Source organism: Urocampus carinirostris, chromosome 9 (assembly GCF_059441175.1).
Source record: "Urocampus carinirostris isolate Australia breed hairy pipefish chromosome 9, RoL_Ucar_1.0, whole genome shotgun sequence".
NCBI classification, from domain to species: Eukaryota; Metazoa; Chordata; class Actinopteri; order Syngnathiformes; family Syngnathidae; genus Urocampus; species Urocampus carinirostris.
In genome coordinates, this window is record NC_142357.1 from 33,464,007 (window position 1) to 33,480,462 (window position 16,456).

The following is a 16,456-nucleotide window of genomic DNA, read 5'->3' on the forward strand; positions in this document are numbered from 1 at the left end:
GCTAACCAGATGTGCAAAATAAACTGGCAAGTACAGCCTCGTGTTTTGGCAATAGATTTAAGTTTGTTTTACCAAAATAAAGCAGCATCTTTATCATGACCCACTTCTTTCTTCAATCACCCAAACCCAGATTATTTTACTATACAAATCTTTATTTTCTTTTTTAGAAAAAACATATTTCCCTTTTTCTCTATATGTGTGCAGTTTCAAAGTGTAAAGTTTAAAAAACAATTTTTAAGACAATTTTTAATATGTGAAATAAGTAAAACAATTTTTAAAAAATCATAAAAAAGGAAAATAAGGCTTTTTTATTTCAACCCAATACAAATATAAAATTATTCAAAAAAATATAAATACAAATTATTTTCCCCTAAAATAACATAAAATTAATTAAAATATAATATTCCTCTATTTTCAAGAGGAACATGGACATTGGATGGAAGCCGATACTTGTATGTGCAACCATATCGAGTATCAATATTTAAAATGAGGCTGGCATCAGCGCTTGAATCCAGTATCAGTACTTGCAGTGAAGTATTTTTGATTTTTTTTTCTAATGAAATAAATCTAACATAAAGAGATGTGTTAAAAGCAACCATTTAAATATATATATATATTTTAATATCTTTGTACTTAAAGGGACAGTATGTGATATTTAGTGCATCCTAGTGGTACAAACAAACTTTCATTAGGTTAAAAAAACACCTTAATTTGAACACTAGGCAAAAAAAACATGAACTATCATACAAATGTTAATTTTCATTATAAAATATCATAGGTGGAAAACAATTGTACAGTATTTCTTTTACAAAGAAGCCATACCTGGTAGTCGCACAGTGATATTTGGCAGTTTTTTGCTCGCATTGCCCAACAGCGCTCTCTAGTGGTAATATTACACGCTGGGGTTTCAAAGCGAAAAAAAAAACATTACAAGGAAAAAACAATTTTACATTTTACGACTCATTTGATTGTTTTCCTCATCAAATATGAAGGATAATAAATAGAAAGCATCGTAATAGTACTGTAAAATGATAAAGGAAAACAAGTAGCTTTTCTGATCTGCTATTTGTTTAGGGGGTTTAGGTTAGTTAAAAGAGCACTTTCATTATGGCCCTACTTTAGTTTTTTTGATCACCCAAAAGATTGTTTGGAGGAAGTTTTAATACCCTAAAATATGTATGTGTTTTAGTAGTAGTATTTTTGTAAAGGTCTGTGCATGTTATTGAGCTTTGTCGCTTCTGCAACAGCGACGCCATGAGCACAATATGAGAACTACAATAATAAATAATTGAGCTATTCAAGGAACGATTAACGAATGTAAACTCGTAGGCGCTATTAAGTTAAATTCAGATTAATGAACTTAAAATTGTAAGCACATTGAAGATAAATCTCATGCAAATGTAGATATAATATTCCTCTTATTAATTATTTAACAATTACAGTACCGTGTTGCTATAACTGACGACATTATTTAACGACGTAAAACAATTAGGCAAAATAAATACCAAATTGAGAAAATATCTGGCCAGTGACTTAATTGTATTTATTTCAAAATGGAAACCATTACTTACGAAACATGACTCAGCAAAAGTGTTCAACAGTTATTTAAATCTGCCACTTTATTGTTCTTCTTTATCTTTCCATATGGTTTGACATTTCTTCTTCTACGGTATTAATCGGGTAAGACTTCCGCTACTACGTTAGTCGCTAATAAATATGATTGTCTGAAATTATAAATATATTCTGTATTTCCTTTCAATTGTTGCCTTTTTGGTTCACCTAAATTCGTGATATTTATTGATTTAATATTGTGTGAATGTTGTGAAACGAAAAATTCAAATGTAATATGTTTGTGTTCTTAGAGGGCCCACCATCCGGGAACTCCAACGGATATGCGTTTCAAGAAATGGGTTTGTATTTTTCTTTATGATATATTTATACTCACTATATTAATACCATGCTGCCATTTACTTTTTTGGGCAATAAATGTTTCCTTCAAAGATAAAAATCACAACTTTTCATTGATAGATGGATAGATAGATACTTTATTCATCCCCGTAGGGAAATTCACACTTCCAGCAGTATCCTTGTGTTGAAAAATAAATAATAAAATAAAGATATAGAATACAAAATACCCAATACAACATTTTGCTATGGGGTATTTAAATAGTGCTACATAAAATACACACTGTAATAAAAATAGGGTAATATGCAAATGTATGGGTGGGGTTTAATGTGGGCTTTTATTCCCCCGGGTGGAGGTAAAGAGCCTCATGGCATGAGGAAGAAATGATCTCCTCAGTCTGTCCGTGGGACAAGACTGTGACATCAGTCTGTCGCTGAAGCTGCTCTTCTGTTTGGAGATGATGCTGTGTAGTGGATGTAATGAATTGTCCATGATTGACCGCAGCTTGTTCAGTGCCCGTCTCTCAGCTACAGTTGTCAGGCTGTCCAGCTCTGTGCCCACAACAGAGCCCGCCTTCCTCACCAGTTCATTCCCCTGAAGACAATAAACAAAGACCCTTTCTCCCTCCTCTGACACTCCTGAATCAATTGCTCATAAGAAAGCTTTGGAGAGGCCTGATGAAGATCTTCATCATATGAACCAGGCGTGTTGGAGGAGGGGGACATCTCAATTCACGTGCTAGTGGAGTGGTCCGGAACTTATGGCTCGCGAGCCATATATGGCTCCTTTCATGAGTACATAAGGCTCAGAGATGAAATTTAACTTTAATACTTTTCTCTGCGGCTTTTCAAACGCATTAGTCCAGGTCGAGGTGAAACTGGAGCAGGACAGCAATAACACTAGGTTCAGTCCATTATATATCTGGGAGATTCCTAACTACAGTTTACAGTCAGTGTGTCACATCAACATACCCCGTTTTCGGAGTAGATCCGTTGAATGGAAGATCATTAAACTACGGATGTTCACTGTTGAGATACTTTATGTTGAAACCCCCGAGAAAACACTCAAAAACACCTAAAACTCCAGCAAAGCACTCAGAGCAATTTGATTGGGTGAGCGGTAGAGGTGGTTGTATCTCTACGCACAGTGCAAGGCACTCTCATCGCTCTCTAGCTCAGTGCAATCTGTTCCGAAGGTAAATACAAGGATATCCTTATCGTTTGCAGTATTTTGTGTCATTTTTCCAAAATACTTTGCTTGCACCTTGTTAAGAAACCATTATTTATGATGAAATTTGTGGTCGAAATGAGCCTCAACACTCCTAATAGGACAGTGTGTAATATTCCTTGTTATACTGTTATTAGTACTAATGGTAGTAGTGAAAGGTCCCCGGTTTGAGATCGGGTGAACACATTTGTTGGCCTGGAGAGGTATGGGTGCCACCAGGATGTATTTGCCCAAGGCACACCACAGGAAATGGTTCCCCAACGACCCTTGTGGTTTACAGAACCTACCCTATTGTTGTACAGTTATTAGTAGTAGTAGTATTAGTAGGAGCTAAAGATCCCCGGTTCAAGACCGGGTGGAAACATATGTTGGCCTGGAAAGGGATGGGCCTCACCAGGCTGTACTGGCCCAAGACACACCACAGGGAATGGTGCCCCTACACCACTGGTGGTTAAGGGAAACACCCACGCACCAAGATATTTATCTAAGACAGAGGCACCGGTATTATTATTATTACATAGATTTGATCAAATCATGGTTTGGCGGTTTTGTTGAATTTTGTCTTAAAATATATGGTTTGTCCCTGTTTTTTTAAAATTAGTTTTTATTTTTTAATTTTATTTTTTAATTAGAGCACCCCTGTGCTCGTGAATGGATTTTTGTTAAGAATATTCAATGCAGTTTTTCCTTGCCCTCATGTCGGTTTTAGATCAGGAGATGGTGTCTTAATAGTCTGTGGTTTGCAATAATCTGTGGTCTGTGCAGCCTTTTGAGACTCTTTGTGATTAAGGGCTATACAAATAAACATGACTGCATACTCAGATGAATACTGGATTGTTGAGTCTTGATAAATAGCTACATTGCGAGGCAGAAAATCTCCAAGAGGGGAATTCATCACTCCGTCTTCTTGCTTCATTTCAGGATTCTAAACCTGTGTTTCTCCTTCCATCCTCGTGTATTTATCGGCTGCACAATAAAGGAATTTATGAGGCGGTGAAATTTGTTACATTGCTGCGGGTATTTTTATTAATTTATTCTATTGAATTTCTCTCTCTGTACTTGCGGCTGGATGCCAGGGTGCAAAACAAATAAAGCCTGGCTAACTATATACATCCTTGATGTGGATAATATAACATTTGCAGTTCAATAAAGAACCTGTTTATTTTACAGAAGGCTAAGGAATGAAATCAATGTGGCTTGCGTTGTGCAATTCAATTATTTTTATGAATTATTAATTCAAAGGTAGCAACCGGTCTTTCCGCAGAGCGACGTGATGCTGAGTACGAGGATTATGGGAAAAATTCTACCGTCAAGGACAAGGGCCACGTTCAGGACAACGACAGCCAACTAAGCATGTCAGGTGTGTTAGTTGAGTGGGCCTTAAAGTTAAACAACATTATTGATTTTTTTATTGATTTTTTTAATTGCACGCAACACTCATTAAGCTAATATATATATATATATTTGTTGAGTTATGGCTAAAAAATATTTTTGAAAAAAAAAGGAAACAACACTAACTTGCCATATTTCTATGTAAAGTTAGCAAATGTGTAATTTGGTAAAACAAAGCTAATTTGTGTTTGTTTATTTATAAGTGGTGTTGTCATTGTTTGTATTTACAGATGCAGAAGGTCCAGGGTTTGGCCTTTTAAACACAACAAGAAAGGTAGAAAAATATAAAATAGTCTTTTCCAAAATTGTAATTGTTATGTGAGCCAAAAAGGTTCTTATTTTACCATATATTTTAGTAAAAAAAAAGGCTTACAACATTTGAGAAAAAAAATGGTAAAAAAACCCAAAATTGGAGTTAAACAATTTTAGACAGGGAAATTTTAAAAAAAAACTGAAAATAAGGAAAAAAAGACTTAAAATTGGATGTTTGAGACAACATTTTCAGTCAAATACAAATATTTAACTCTTATGTAGTGAACAATAAAGACACTCCCCTACTTACGACCATTCGACTTACGTAAAACGGTATATACGGAGTTAGTTAACCATAGTTGTAAACGCAGTATTTCCAATTTCCCATATCACTCATACCCCATTTTCTTCATCTCTGTATTTCGCCAGTAATGTTTTTTTTTGTATTTAAATTTGAACACATGAATAGTTGGACCTAGTTTGATCTCGTCTTGTAAATTGTTCCAAAGTTTGACTCCACACACAGACACACACATACTTTTCCTGGTAGTTCTCACCTTTGGGATTTTGAATTTACTACAGCCCCTTAAGTTATAATTTCCCTCTTTCCGGATGAATAATTTTTGGATGTTTTTTTCTGGCACTATGTTTTTGTTGACCTTAAATAGCAGTTGTGAAGTGAAAAATGTTACTCAATCATCCAATTTTGATCATTTGGACTGCAGGAATAAAACATGAATATGATCCCGATATCCTACCCTGTGTATGGTTCTAATTGCAAGTTTTTGGAGGACAAAAAGGGGCTGTAGTGAACTTATGTAATTATTGCCCCAGACTTATGCACAATATGTTATGTATGGCAGAACTAGAGAACAATATAATAAATACAATGCATTATAGTTTAAAAGGAATTTGGCTTTATTAATTATTGAAACGCTCTTAGATAACTTAGTTTGTATGTGTCTGATGTGAACTTAATAGTATAGTGGTGGGTTAAAAAAATAAAAATGAAATACTCTCTTGAATATGCAGGATTTCAAATGCAAACAACAGACCAAGTCATTTGAAATAAGTCTGATTTGAGTCAAGTAACTTTACTGTCACTATTCCGGTAGTATGTGAAGCCGATGGACTTCAGCGAGGAGGTTCGCGCCCACAGAGACGTGGACACTTTCCTGGCCCAGGCGAGCGTCCACCTGGACGAGGGAGCGTCCACTTTGGATAAAGTCCTGAGGCGAATGTTGAATGGCGCGGTAGAGGACGGTCACATAAGGTGTGACGTGGACAAGGTGATGGACTCGCTTTTCACAGACGCGGGGAGGAGGGAACTCAACGGTAAGAGCGTGAAGCATAAGACGAGACAGCCGGTGATTCCAGTTTGGATCATTTCCACTTGGTCTTATGCCAACAGTTCACCTGCTGTCAGAAACTATTCAAGGGGTGACCGTGACATCCACCGGGATTCATTACCAGCAGTCATGGCTTTGTATTCTGTGAGTTCACGTCCGTGACATTGCCCACACTGTCAATTTCATGCTGCATCAACAGTCTTTGTAATGACTATTTATAGGGGAACTAACATTTGTTTTGATTTTTCTACTATAGAGCTGACTGAAGTGAAATATTTAAACTTTATTGGTTGAAACAAGTCACCTTAGCCTCTTATTAATATTGGATATAAAGTTTTGACTTACTCTGTTGTCCAGCTGCAATGTGAGTAGCCTGCAAAGACGCCACGTTTGCATCACACGTCTAGAACGGCCACAAAATTGGGGAGCGGACTGCTGCGAGGCACGCTACGTTATCCTCATCTTGGCCCCGCCCAGAACGGTAAACACACGTTAACTAGCTTGGTTGAATTGGAAGGGGGTGAAAGAAATCTGAAAATGAGCAGGAGATGTGATCAGAAAAGGGATTGTTGATCCGTTTTTTTCTTTATAACTTGCTTTTCGGTGATTGTGATTATCCCCAAAAATCAAAATTATCCGTCTACTCTCTAACGGTTATCCTCTATTCTTTTTTTTTTTTAGTAATTAGATGAATGGATAGAAATAGAACAGTATGATCTTCCCCAGAGCCCTTTTTTTCACATGGTTAGTCTGTGCCTTGCCATAAGTGTATTTATTTTACAATTTCATTTGCTTTATTATTTATTGTATTTCTAATTGATTCATCGTTTGTTTCTTTGTATTTGGCGTTCCTGGTTGTTGGGCGGGGAAAAAGGAGATTTTCATTTTCTTCATTTTTAAAAATTTTCCGCTTAGTGTTTTTTTTAAGTCTCATTTCATTGGCTTAAAGTGATTTACGAATAACATTTTATGTGAAAGTCCCGTTAGAAAAAAATTGCAATTATTGAAAAAGTTATTATGCTGACTTTTATTTTTTTCAGATCTGTCAAATCATATTTTTGATTATTTATGACTTTTATATTTAGAATTATTTTTATCAAAAGAAAAAAAAATGTCGGGAATTTTAAATCTTTTTAAGTATTTTACTGTTAGATTAATTCAAAATCAAATCATTAATTTTGATAAATAATTGTAATATTGTTGAATTTTGCAATTATTATGTACAATAAATTGTTTTTTAAAATTTCTTTTCCTAATATATTCTAGAAAGTCCTGATATTTAATAAAGACTTATTAAATACATTTTTTTTAAAAGGAAAATCTATGTTCCATATTTTAAGCTTTGTTTGCTTATTTTACTTGAAAAACATATTGAAATATAGTAAAATAAAGAAAGTAATACTTAAAATGAGTTAAATTATCTGCCAGTTGAATAAGAATCTTTTTTGCACGACACCAAATAAATTATGCTGTACATTGCTTGGTCGTTAATGTCAATAAACACCCTTGGAATGTTCTCGTGTTCCTTCATACACAGAAAAGTACCAAGTCGGCTATTGAAGTGGGACGAACATTCGCCACCATGTTCTCGGACATTTCCTTCAGACAGAAGCTTCTCGAGACCAAGACCATAGAGGAGTTCAAACAAGAGCTGGTACGCCAGCGGCAGCAACTCTCTGCGTTTACAGAGAAAGTGGCCGTGGACCAGGAGGACGACTTTGATCCACGGAGAGGCAAAGAACTGAAGGTAGAAATACCACAATAGAAAAATACACTAATGTCGAGAAAAAAAGAAAACAACTAATACAGCGTTCTTCAGCCATATCACAGTTCTACTTTTTTGTTATTTTCTATTAATTAGTTCTACGGATTTGTGTGTACATTGCAGATTTTGGCGTCGCTTTAAGAACGCCAGTACACTCAAACCAATTGGAGATTTGCTTTCTGTTTAATGGGTGCATATTAGCAATTAGAATGAATTGTTTACATGACTAGTGACTAACCAACAACCCCTTATACATGCTGTATGCTAGCAATCTGATCAGGAGGGAAAGAATGCACGACATTGTTATGGAATCTGCTCCACATTTTACTTTTGACACTAATTACTGGAATAATTTATTTCCATCACTTACCAAAATCCAAGGAGTACAGTGCTTACTAGGTGTGCTAAACGTGGCTTTCTAGAAGCATAGACTTACAAAACATATACATAGATACAATTGTAAAATCCACTATATAAGGTCTGTAGCATTTTTGCCGTGGGAGCAGAAAATACAAATGAAATGTCCCAAATAAATCAAACAATGCATAGGAGGTTTTTTTTTTGCGAGTATGCCAGAGTCTGCGTATAAAAATACTCTGGCTAAGTGAAACTGCTCACAACAGTACACTCAAACAAGGTTTAGATCAGGGTCAGGGTTTAGGTTTAGAGTTGGGAGTTAGGGTAAATGGTTCGGTGGGCTAGGGTTAGAGGGTTAGGATTTAGGGTTACATGGTAGCGGTTAGGGTTAGGGGGTGAGGGTTCTGGGGTGAGGGTTAGGACAGGGGTTTGGTTACTTTCTGACCCAGTCATAGTAGCAAAATTTTTTTTTTTTTTATCCATTTATTTTTTTAAAGAGCCATGCCCTATATTTTAAGACAAACCTGCTCACCAGACAAAATATAAATTTTCAGCGCATTTTATTCCACTGTGTGACGATAGATGATTTGATACAATTTATGAAGCCTGTGTCCCACATCAACATATTTACCACTTTACACTTGTTCACCTCCTGCAATTACCGCAATTAAGTTTGTTGATGCTCATTTTCACCTTTGTTTTAATAATGGTTTCAAAACAAGATGCAAGTGGAGTTCTTTTGTAAAAATGTCACAAAATACTGAAAAGAAGGATACTGACGTATTTATCTTCGATTCAGACAGTGCTAGTCCGGGAAAAATGCGCTGTGTGCATAGCTCCCCCCACAACTACTGCTCAAGCAATCAAACTGCCCTTTGCTTGGCTGGCCGTTCTATCTGATTAGTTTTTTTTGTGGGTTTTCATCATACAGTGTCTTAACAGTAAACCTAAATTGTTTAATGAGCTATATTGAAGCTATATTGAAGGAGTAAACCTAAATTGTTTAATGAGCTATATTGAAGCTCATTAAACAATTTAAGTTTACTCCTTAGCCATGTACAGCCAAAATGGTATCTGTTGGTGTGACAGCTAAACTGTAAACTGTAGTGGGGAGTATGCTCTTTATATACTGGACCAAACTAAGTCAGCCATGCATGCACTAACCTCAACACCGCACATATCAGAATTGGAATGACATAGATGAGATTTGCATGAGTATAGTTTTATCTGCGAGCCATATGTACTCATGAAAAGAGTCATAGGTTCCCGACCTCTGATTTAGGAGGTTAGGGTTAAGAATTAGTGTTAAACGAGTACATAAATGGCTCCTACTATGCGGAAATTAACTTAACAGGGGTGGTAAACCGCTCAAATCGACAGAAAAAGGTATGGAAAGTAACTATTGTTAGCTAATTGTATAATGGTTTTAACCATCTGTCAGGTTTAGTCAGTAATTTTTCACCCCATCACCGCAGTGTAAAGATTTCTTCAAAGCTGGTAAAGGAGTTTACGGCGACCTGCGCCGCCGCCTACCGCTGTACCCTTCTGACTTCACAGACGGTAACTAACCTTTAAGCACTTGCAAGTTTTGTGTGTGATGACTTTTTTCGAAAGGTGTTTTTCATTAAATGTTTTGTGTCATGAAGGTTTAACCGGGAACGATCGCTGCCTGCTCAAGTACACCACGACGGCTATTTTCCTTTACATCGCTATTCTGCTGCCAGCCATTGCCTTCGGTTCTCTCAACGACGAAAGTACAAGAGGGGAGATAGGTACTGACTTCATAAACACTCGAGACTTGTCAACACTGAATAACTGCTGATCAAAAGCTTTTAAATAAAGTAAGACAAATTCATGGTTAGTTTTTCGTACCTGAAAAGTTTTTTTGACTTTGAACAGATATTACAAGCATACTTTTTCACTATATCCCCTTAAAACACAAATTGTCCAACAGTTGCTTTTGTTTGCTTTGTATTTAACGAGGTGATTGCAGTTAATTAAGCGATGAAGTCTTCAAGCTGGTGCTTGAAAAATGTTTTCAACTAAATACTAATAAAACCAAAGTAAAATCACTTTGGCTAAGATATAAGTAATGAATTGATCAAGCTCCATGCCAAAAAAAGATTTATAACCTTTATAACGAAAGTTTTATTTAATAAACTAAATTTGACTATGGCCAACCCAAATGCCCAAACACCCAAACAAGTTAAGCACCTCGGCACCCAAGTTGGTCATGCTTTCGTCCCTTTGAATGAAAAAAACGGCCATGTCACTCGGGTCAGGGTGACACAACACACTCTTCTGTTCAACATCAGGGCGCGAGAGCTTTCACTGGTTTACCCCTGCCGCATGATACAGGTGCCCTGCCCATATGTTAGAACATGTCCAAACATCCCATTATCCTTTTACAACACCTCTCCACTCATTCCTATCACCAACAAAAGTTCTAGCTTCCACTATATTTAGACCTCTTTCCTCCAGTGCACTCATAACACCATCCGTCCACGTCAATCGCGGCCTTCCTCTTGGTCTCCATCCATTTACTTCTGCTCTGTAGATCCTCTTCAACATTCGCTCCTCATCCATCATCTCCATGTCTCCAAACCAACCGAGTACTCTCTTATCCACACGCTTGCTCAGTTCCACTACTACTCCAGTTCTGTCTCTCACAATTTCATTTCTCAATCTATCCAATCGTGTCACTCCTAACATACTCCTCAAACACTTCATTTCAAAAACATTTAATTTCCTTCTCATAAAATAATTACCTGATGGAAAAAACGATTACTGTAAGGTAAATTGTGGACCTTGATAAGGTAAGTAAACTTAAATTGCATGTTGCGTCACCATTAATCAAACTTCACGGCTTGAACTTTCATTTCTTATAAATTTCTCCACACATGCGTACATGTGAACAAAAACGTGTGGCCATATTTCCAAAAACTTAACCAGACTAAGCACAAACAATGTGATTTTTGGATGGAGCACACCAGATTCATCCCAAATCATCTAAGAAAAAACAAAGACATTCAATTTGTCTTTGACTTGGGTTATATATTTATAGTTTGGCCATTTCAGAACCAACCACCTAGTTGAATATCTCCCACAGATGTTCAGAAGACTATCGTCGGTCAGAGCATCGGAGGCGTGATCTATTCTTTGTTTGCCGGTTCACCACTGGTCATCCCGTTAACCACTGCCCCGTTGGCCATTTTCATAAGCGGTACGTACTCATACACATCTTCAAGGGAGAAGTACTGATAACTATTAAATCTAGTGACTCCATTATGGTTTGAGTAAAGCCATACGAGTTAATTTCCCAAACCATCCAGCAAAGAGATTTTACCCTCTCCTAATAGTTATCCGGGGTATCTGTGACGACTATAACCTGGACTTTGATGCCTTCTACGCTTGTATCGGTTTATGGAACAGTTTATTCCTCATTCTTGGAGGTCTTTTCAACGTCAGCCTTCTGATGAAGCTCTTTAAACGGTGAGCGCATTGCACAACAAAACAAATGCTAAAACCAGAGGTAAGATCCGGCGTTATAAACCCAACTCGACCCAGGCACACCCCAAATTTTCCATTTTATTTGTAAGGACTCAGAGGATAGTTGATTTATTATAAACTATAAAAGCCTGTCTTTTGTAACTGAATCAAATTTACACAAGAATGTATAAACATTTATTTCTTTTATATTGGTGGGTCTACAGAGGTAATTGATGGAACGTCACAATTACTCGTTGCCCTTACCTGTGCCCGCTCGTTTGGCGCCAGCTGTTGCCTAATTAATTCCCCTCCTATTTATACGAAGTACGCCACTCTCTCCCTTTCAGTCCGTCAACGAACCTCTGCATACGCAAGGCAAGCATTTTGACTCTTGCTCCCGTCGGTCCCGTTTTTCATCTGTATACCACCCGTCTGTTCCTGATTCCCCGTTTGTCTCCGGCTATCGACCCGTTTTATCCTTTTGACCACGCTCTGTTCCCCCGCTACGGCTATCAACACGTTTTGCCCGTTTGACCACGCAGATCCACTTCCGCATTCTGATCGTGAGCGGCTTGCTTCCCTCGTCCAGCGAGCACCGGATCACTGGCGTTTGTTTTCCTCTATTTCTCAATAAACTTGTGAGTAAACGTTACGCAACTGGGTCCTCCTCCTGTTCTGGTTTTGACATGGAAGTTTTGACCGGAAAATTTTAATGCTGCCCGTTTGGGTTGAGGATTGGGTTATAAACCACAGCAGTAGTACATTTTTAAGAATCTGGCAAAGCACTTTAAGAGAGAAAGAACGAGAAACAAAGAAAAACAATGACGGGTGGATGGTTTTAAAACAAAAAAGGCAGCGGGAGAAGCCTGGCCCGACCCAAATGTAATGATTGACATTATGGGCACAAACCAGCCTGAAATTGGGGTTTAGCTCGGGGTTGGTCTTGAGATCTTACCTCTGGTTCAAACCCAGACTCACACTACCACATTTTCACCAAGTTCAACGCCTGCTGTGTTATCAACATGATATTTTAAAGTGTTACATTGTCAGCAGATTAAATATGCGACACTTTTCTCAATAAACACCACTGTGACCATGAAGCAAGAACCATGATTAAAAGCAAACAAATCTGATGTTATGACTTCTGTCTGCTGGATTATATTGTTATGTCTGCACATTTGGAAATAACCCTTCTATGCTTTTTTTTAGTTCTACAGAGGAAGTCATTGCATTGTTTATTTCCATCGCTTTCGTCGGTGATGCGGTTAAAGGCACCGTTAAAAGTAAGTCCATTGAATGCGTAAAATTGTGAACATGGCAGAGCAAGGATGTGGAAAAACTTACTGCCTAATATATCTAACATAAAATATTTACATGGAAGTGCTGGGAGACTGGCCTAAGTTTTAAGCGCATCGTTACCAAAGTGCAATGAAAAATAGTGCAATAACATTTAGCAGCAACAAAACTCCAAAATAAGTTTATAAATAAGATATGAATACCTCTTTTTTTAATACATATAGACTAGATATATCTTTTTCACAGTCTTGTGCACGTTTTTAGTGTGGTGATGCCCTTGGGGGAGAATCTCTAAGCCTGTTAGCAGTGTCTGAAACTCATGACAAAAAGCTACCGGACACCAGGGCAGAGAACTCTGAAAAGTTGCTTGCCCAGCCATAAAGTTGCCCGCCCCAGTTTTCACAGCTCGAATTCATCACAAAAAAACCCGTTGTTGCAAATAATTAAGGATTGATAATCAGAATATATAACAGAACAACACTTTAAAATTAAGTTTATTATAAATCTACTTATAACATTCGCTATTTTCAATCTGCCATCAATCACTATGTACCTGTATTTACTCATTATGTTAGTTTCTTTTGAATATTTCTTCTGGGGCTGAGGTTTTGGCTCGATTCCTAACCACTTATCCATTTTCTTGTGTTCTCTGTGAGTCTACTTAGGAAAATGATATGCAAATGCACGACCTTATAAGGCTCGGGAGGGTCTGGAAGGATGAAGTTATTCGATGCAGGCTTCTGATTGGCTGCCGAGTATGCAAATTGCCCAACAAACCGAAATTCTGAAATAAACGTAAAAGATGCACGCCCCGGGCGTCTGGGCAGATGTTATTTCAGACACTGTTGTTAGTCCTTTTTTTAAGGGACCTGTATTAGCTACCAGAGGGCAGCAGGTCAAAGAGATGGTGGCCGGGGTGAAAGGAGTCCTCTATTATTTTATTCCTGCTGTGGTATCGCAAGCCGGGGAAATCTCAAAATTGAGTTTTGGCCTCAGACTAGGGAATTTAAGCGTTGTAGGGGTTCCAACTAGGGTTTTGAATTGGGATTTTGGCCTAAAAGACGATCGATCTAGGGCTAAAGCCTCATACTAGGGTTTAAATGCGTTTTAGCGTAGAAATATCGCATGGAAGTCCAATAAATTGTGGACATAAAAAGATATATGTATAAGAATATAGGGTTGAATTTTAATTTCGTGTTTTGAGCGTCAAGAAAATGCTTGTTTTTAAGTAAAGTGCTTTAAAATGATTGAGATTGTTGCCCCCGCCATGTTTCCTGGCATTCTGACTCGATAGACCACACATTAAATTAAGGAAAATTTTAAAAGTGTGTGTAAAAATGACGCCAATGACAGCTCCGTCCTCATTATCGAGTTGTCAAGTGAAGCATCACTGCCCCTTGCTGGTCACATTCAAGAAGACAGGAGCACGAGACAAGTCATGGGTGTTCTCTTTCCTCACTAGTTTTCCAACACTTCTTTCACGAGCCCACTCTGGCGACATCAAACAGCACTTTAGTGCTTTACCAGATCACGGAAGTTCTGGAGAAGATGAAGAATCAGACGACAGTCCATCCCAACGCCAGCGGAAATCTTATGCCCGATTATGCCGAAGAGCACTCTTCGGTCTTCCTTCCCAAGTCTCTGGTGGCTTGCTCCAGAGAGATTCCCATTCTGTGCCTGCTGCTCATGCTGGGCACCCTGTGGCTGGGTTACGCCCTCTACCTCGTCAAAAGGAGGTAGGACCGAGAACACACGGACCTTGTTTTGATTGTATTATAATTGATTTGGCATCTTGCTTTCCAAACAGCAGAATACACATACAATAATGAGTAATCTTCATTAAAAAAAACATTCAGCCGAAATGGAAAAGGAGGTTTGACTTCTTTATCAGTCAACTGCACTGTATGTGTTGTATTTTACATGATTCTTAGGCGGGTTTTTTTCCGAGTACAATGAGAAACGTAATACTCTACAATAAGTTAAAGTCTTACACAATTGGCAGAAAGTGTTACTCGTTTCAAGTATATATATTTTTTATTTTACTGTCCAACACTATTATTTTATTGTCCAAATGTTATTGTTTTTCTCGTTTTTTTAAACAGGCATTACTGTCCTATGTTACAGATGACAGAATATTTCATTTTCTTATTTTAGTAAATAAAATAAAAAAGGTTAAAGGCCATTATCGCACCAATATTTTGTCTTTTCATATATTTTTTTATTTTTAATCATGTTGCAACAAACTTCACATCACAAAATGAACAATACTTTGCTATAATGAGCTTAGTTTTATTGTATTTTCTTATGTTTATCGTCTCATTTTTCCCACTTTATCAGAAAAATAAAAAAGCCAAATCAGAAAAAGAATCTTCATAATTCATAGTAAAATTATCTGCCATTAGGCCTACCTTTGCCTATTTCAATTTTATGTCTTATTACTAATTGCTTGTTTTTTCTTTATTCCAGAGAAAGACGAAAAATTCAATTAGACAAAAAAATCTTCAATATCAACAACATTGTGAAAATTATTTGCCATTATTTCTACAAGATTACTTGTTTGAAGTTTATTCTTCTTATTTATCTTCTTTTTAATTGCTTACTATCTTTTATCACATTACCAGATAAATAAAAAAATAAAATAAAATCTGAAAAATTAATATGAAAATTTTTTGGGGGGGGAGTGCAAGTAAAAATGAGCCAAATTATTTTGATCGTCTTTCGTAAACATCCATCCATCCATTTTCTGCACCGCTTATCCTCAGTAGGGTCGCGGGGGTGCTGGAGCCCATCCCAGCAATCATCGGGCAGTGGGCAGGGGACACCCTGAACTGGTTGCCAGCCAATCGCAGGGCACACGGGGACAGACAACTCACTCGCTCAGTCACACTTAGGGACAATTTGGACCGGCCAATTCACCTGAAATGCATGTTTTTGGAATGTGGTAGGAAACCGGAGTGCCCGGAGGAAACCCACGCCAGCACTGGGAGAACATGCAAACTCCACACAGGAAGGTTCGATCTCATGACCTCAGAACTGTGCCGCAAAAGCGCTCTTCCGTAAACAATAAAGTAAAATTTAAGTGAATATCTGCATTTGGCACATAAATTTTGTTCAGACAAACAATAAAAAATACTTAGTTATCCACCTCAAACGTTTTTTTTTCTTCAGGATTCAAATCATTTACAGATACATGTAAATTAGGTGTAACTGATTATGGTGAACTAACACTTAATTAATTCAGTAATCATCTGGTTAAATAAAAAATAATAATACCTAAATTTGGCAAAACAAGAAAATGTCACGATTTTTTCTGACTATTTGAGCTGGTCAGACATTAAAAAATTACATAAATATGATAAATATAGTAATAACCTCACCATGAAAAAAGAAAAAAAATAATGTGTGCAATAACATTGTAATTAT

The 16,456-nt window shown here is 37.2% G+C and overlaps 1 protein-coding gene across 4 annotated transcripts in view; it reads left to right on the forward strand.

Moving 5' to 3' along the window:
• LOC148360124 (solute carrier family 4 member 11-like) overlaps positions 1-16,456 on the forward strand; it is a 41,703-nt gene that overhangs the window by 13,482 nt on the left and 11,765 nt on the right. For 3 of the 4 annotated variants that reach the window (XM_088343558.1, XM_088343557.1, XM_088343559.1), the window contains exons 2-14: positions 1,863-1,910; positions 4,398-4,493; positions 4,756-4,799; positions 5,893-6,112; positions 6,189-6,270; positions 6,484-6,607; positions 7,664-7,873; positions 9,724-9,808; positions 9,895-10,020; positions 11,358-11,471; positions 11,608-11,740; positions 12,947-13,020; positions 14,496-14,769. In XM_088343558.1, coding sequence (XP_088199684.1) covers positions 1,863-1,910; positions 4,398-4,493; positions 4,756-4,799; positions 5,893-6,112; positions 6,189-6,270; positions 6,484-6,607; positions 7,664-7,873; positions 9,724-9,808; positions 9,895-10,020; positions 11,358-11,471; positions 11,608-11,740; positions 12,947-13,020; positions 14,496-14,769 — 1,630 coding nt within the window. Of the gene's footprint in view, positions 1-1,691; positions 1,700-1,862; positions 1,911-4,397; positions 4,494-4,755; positions 4,800-5,892; positions 6,113-6,188; positions 6,271-6,483; positions 6,608-7,663; positions 7,874-9,723; positions 9,809-9,894; positions 10,021-11,357; positions 11,472-11,607; positions 11,741-12,946; positions 13,021-14,495; positions 14,770-16,456 lie in introns of those variants that run through there. The other variant, XM_088343560.1, reaches the window with a different exon arrangement.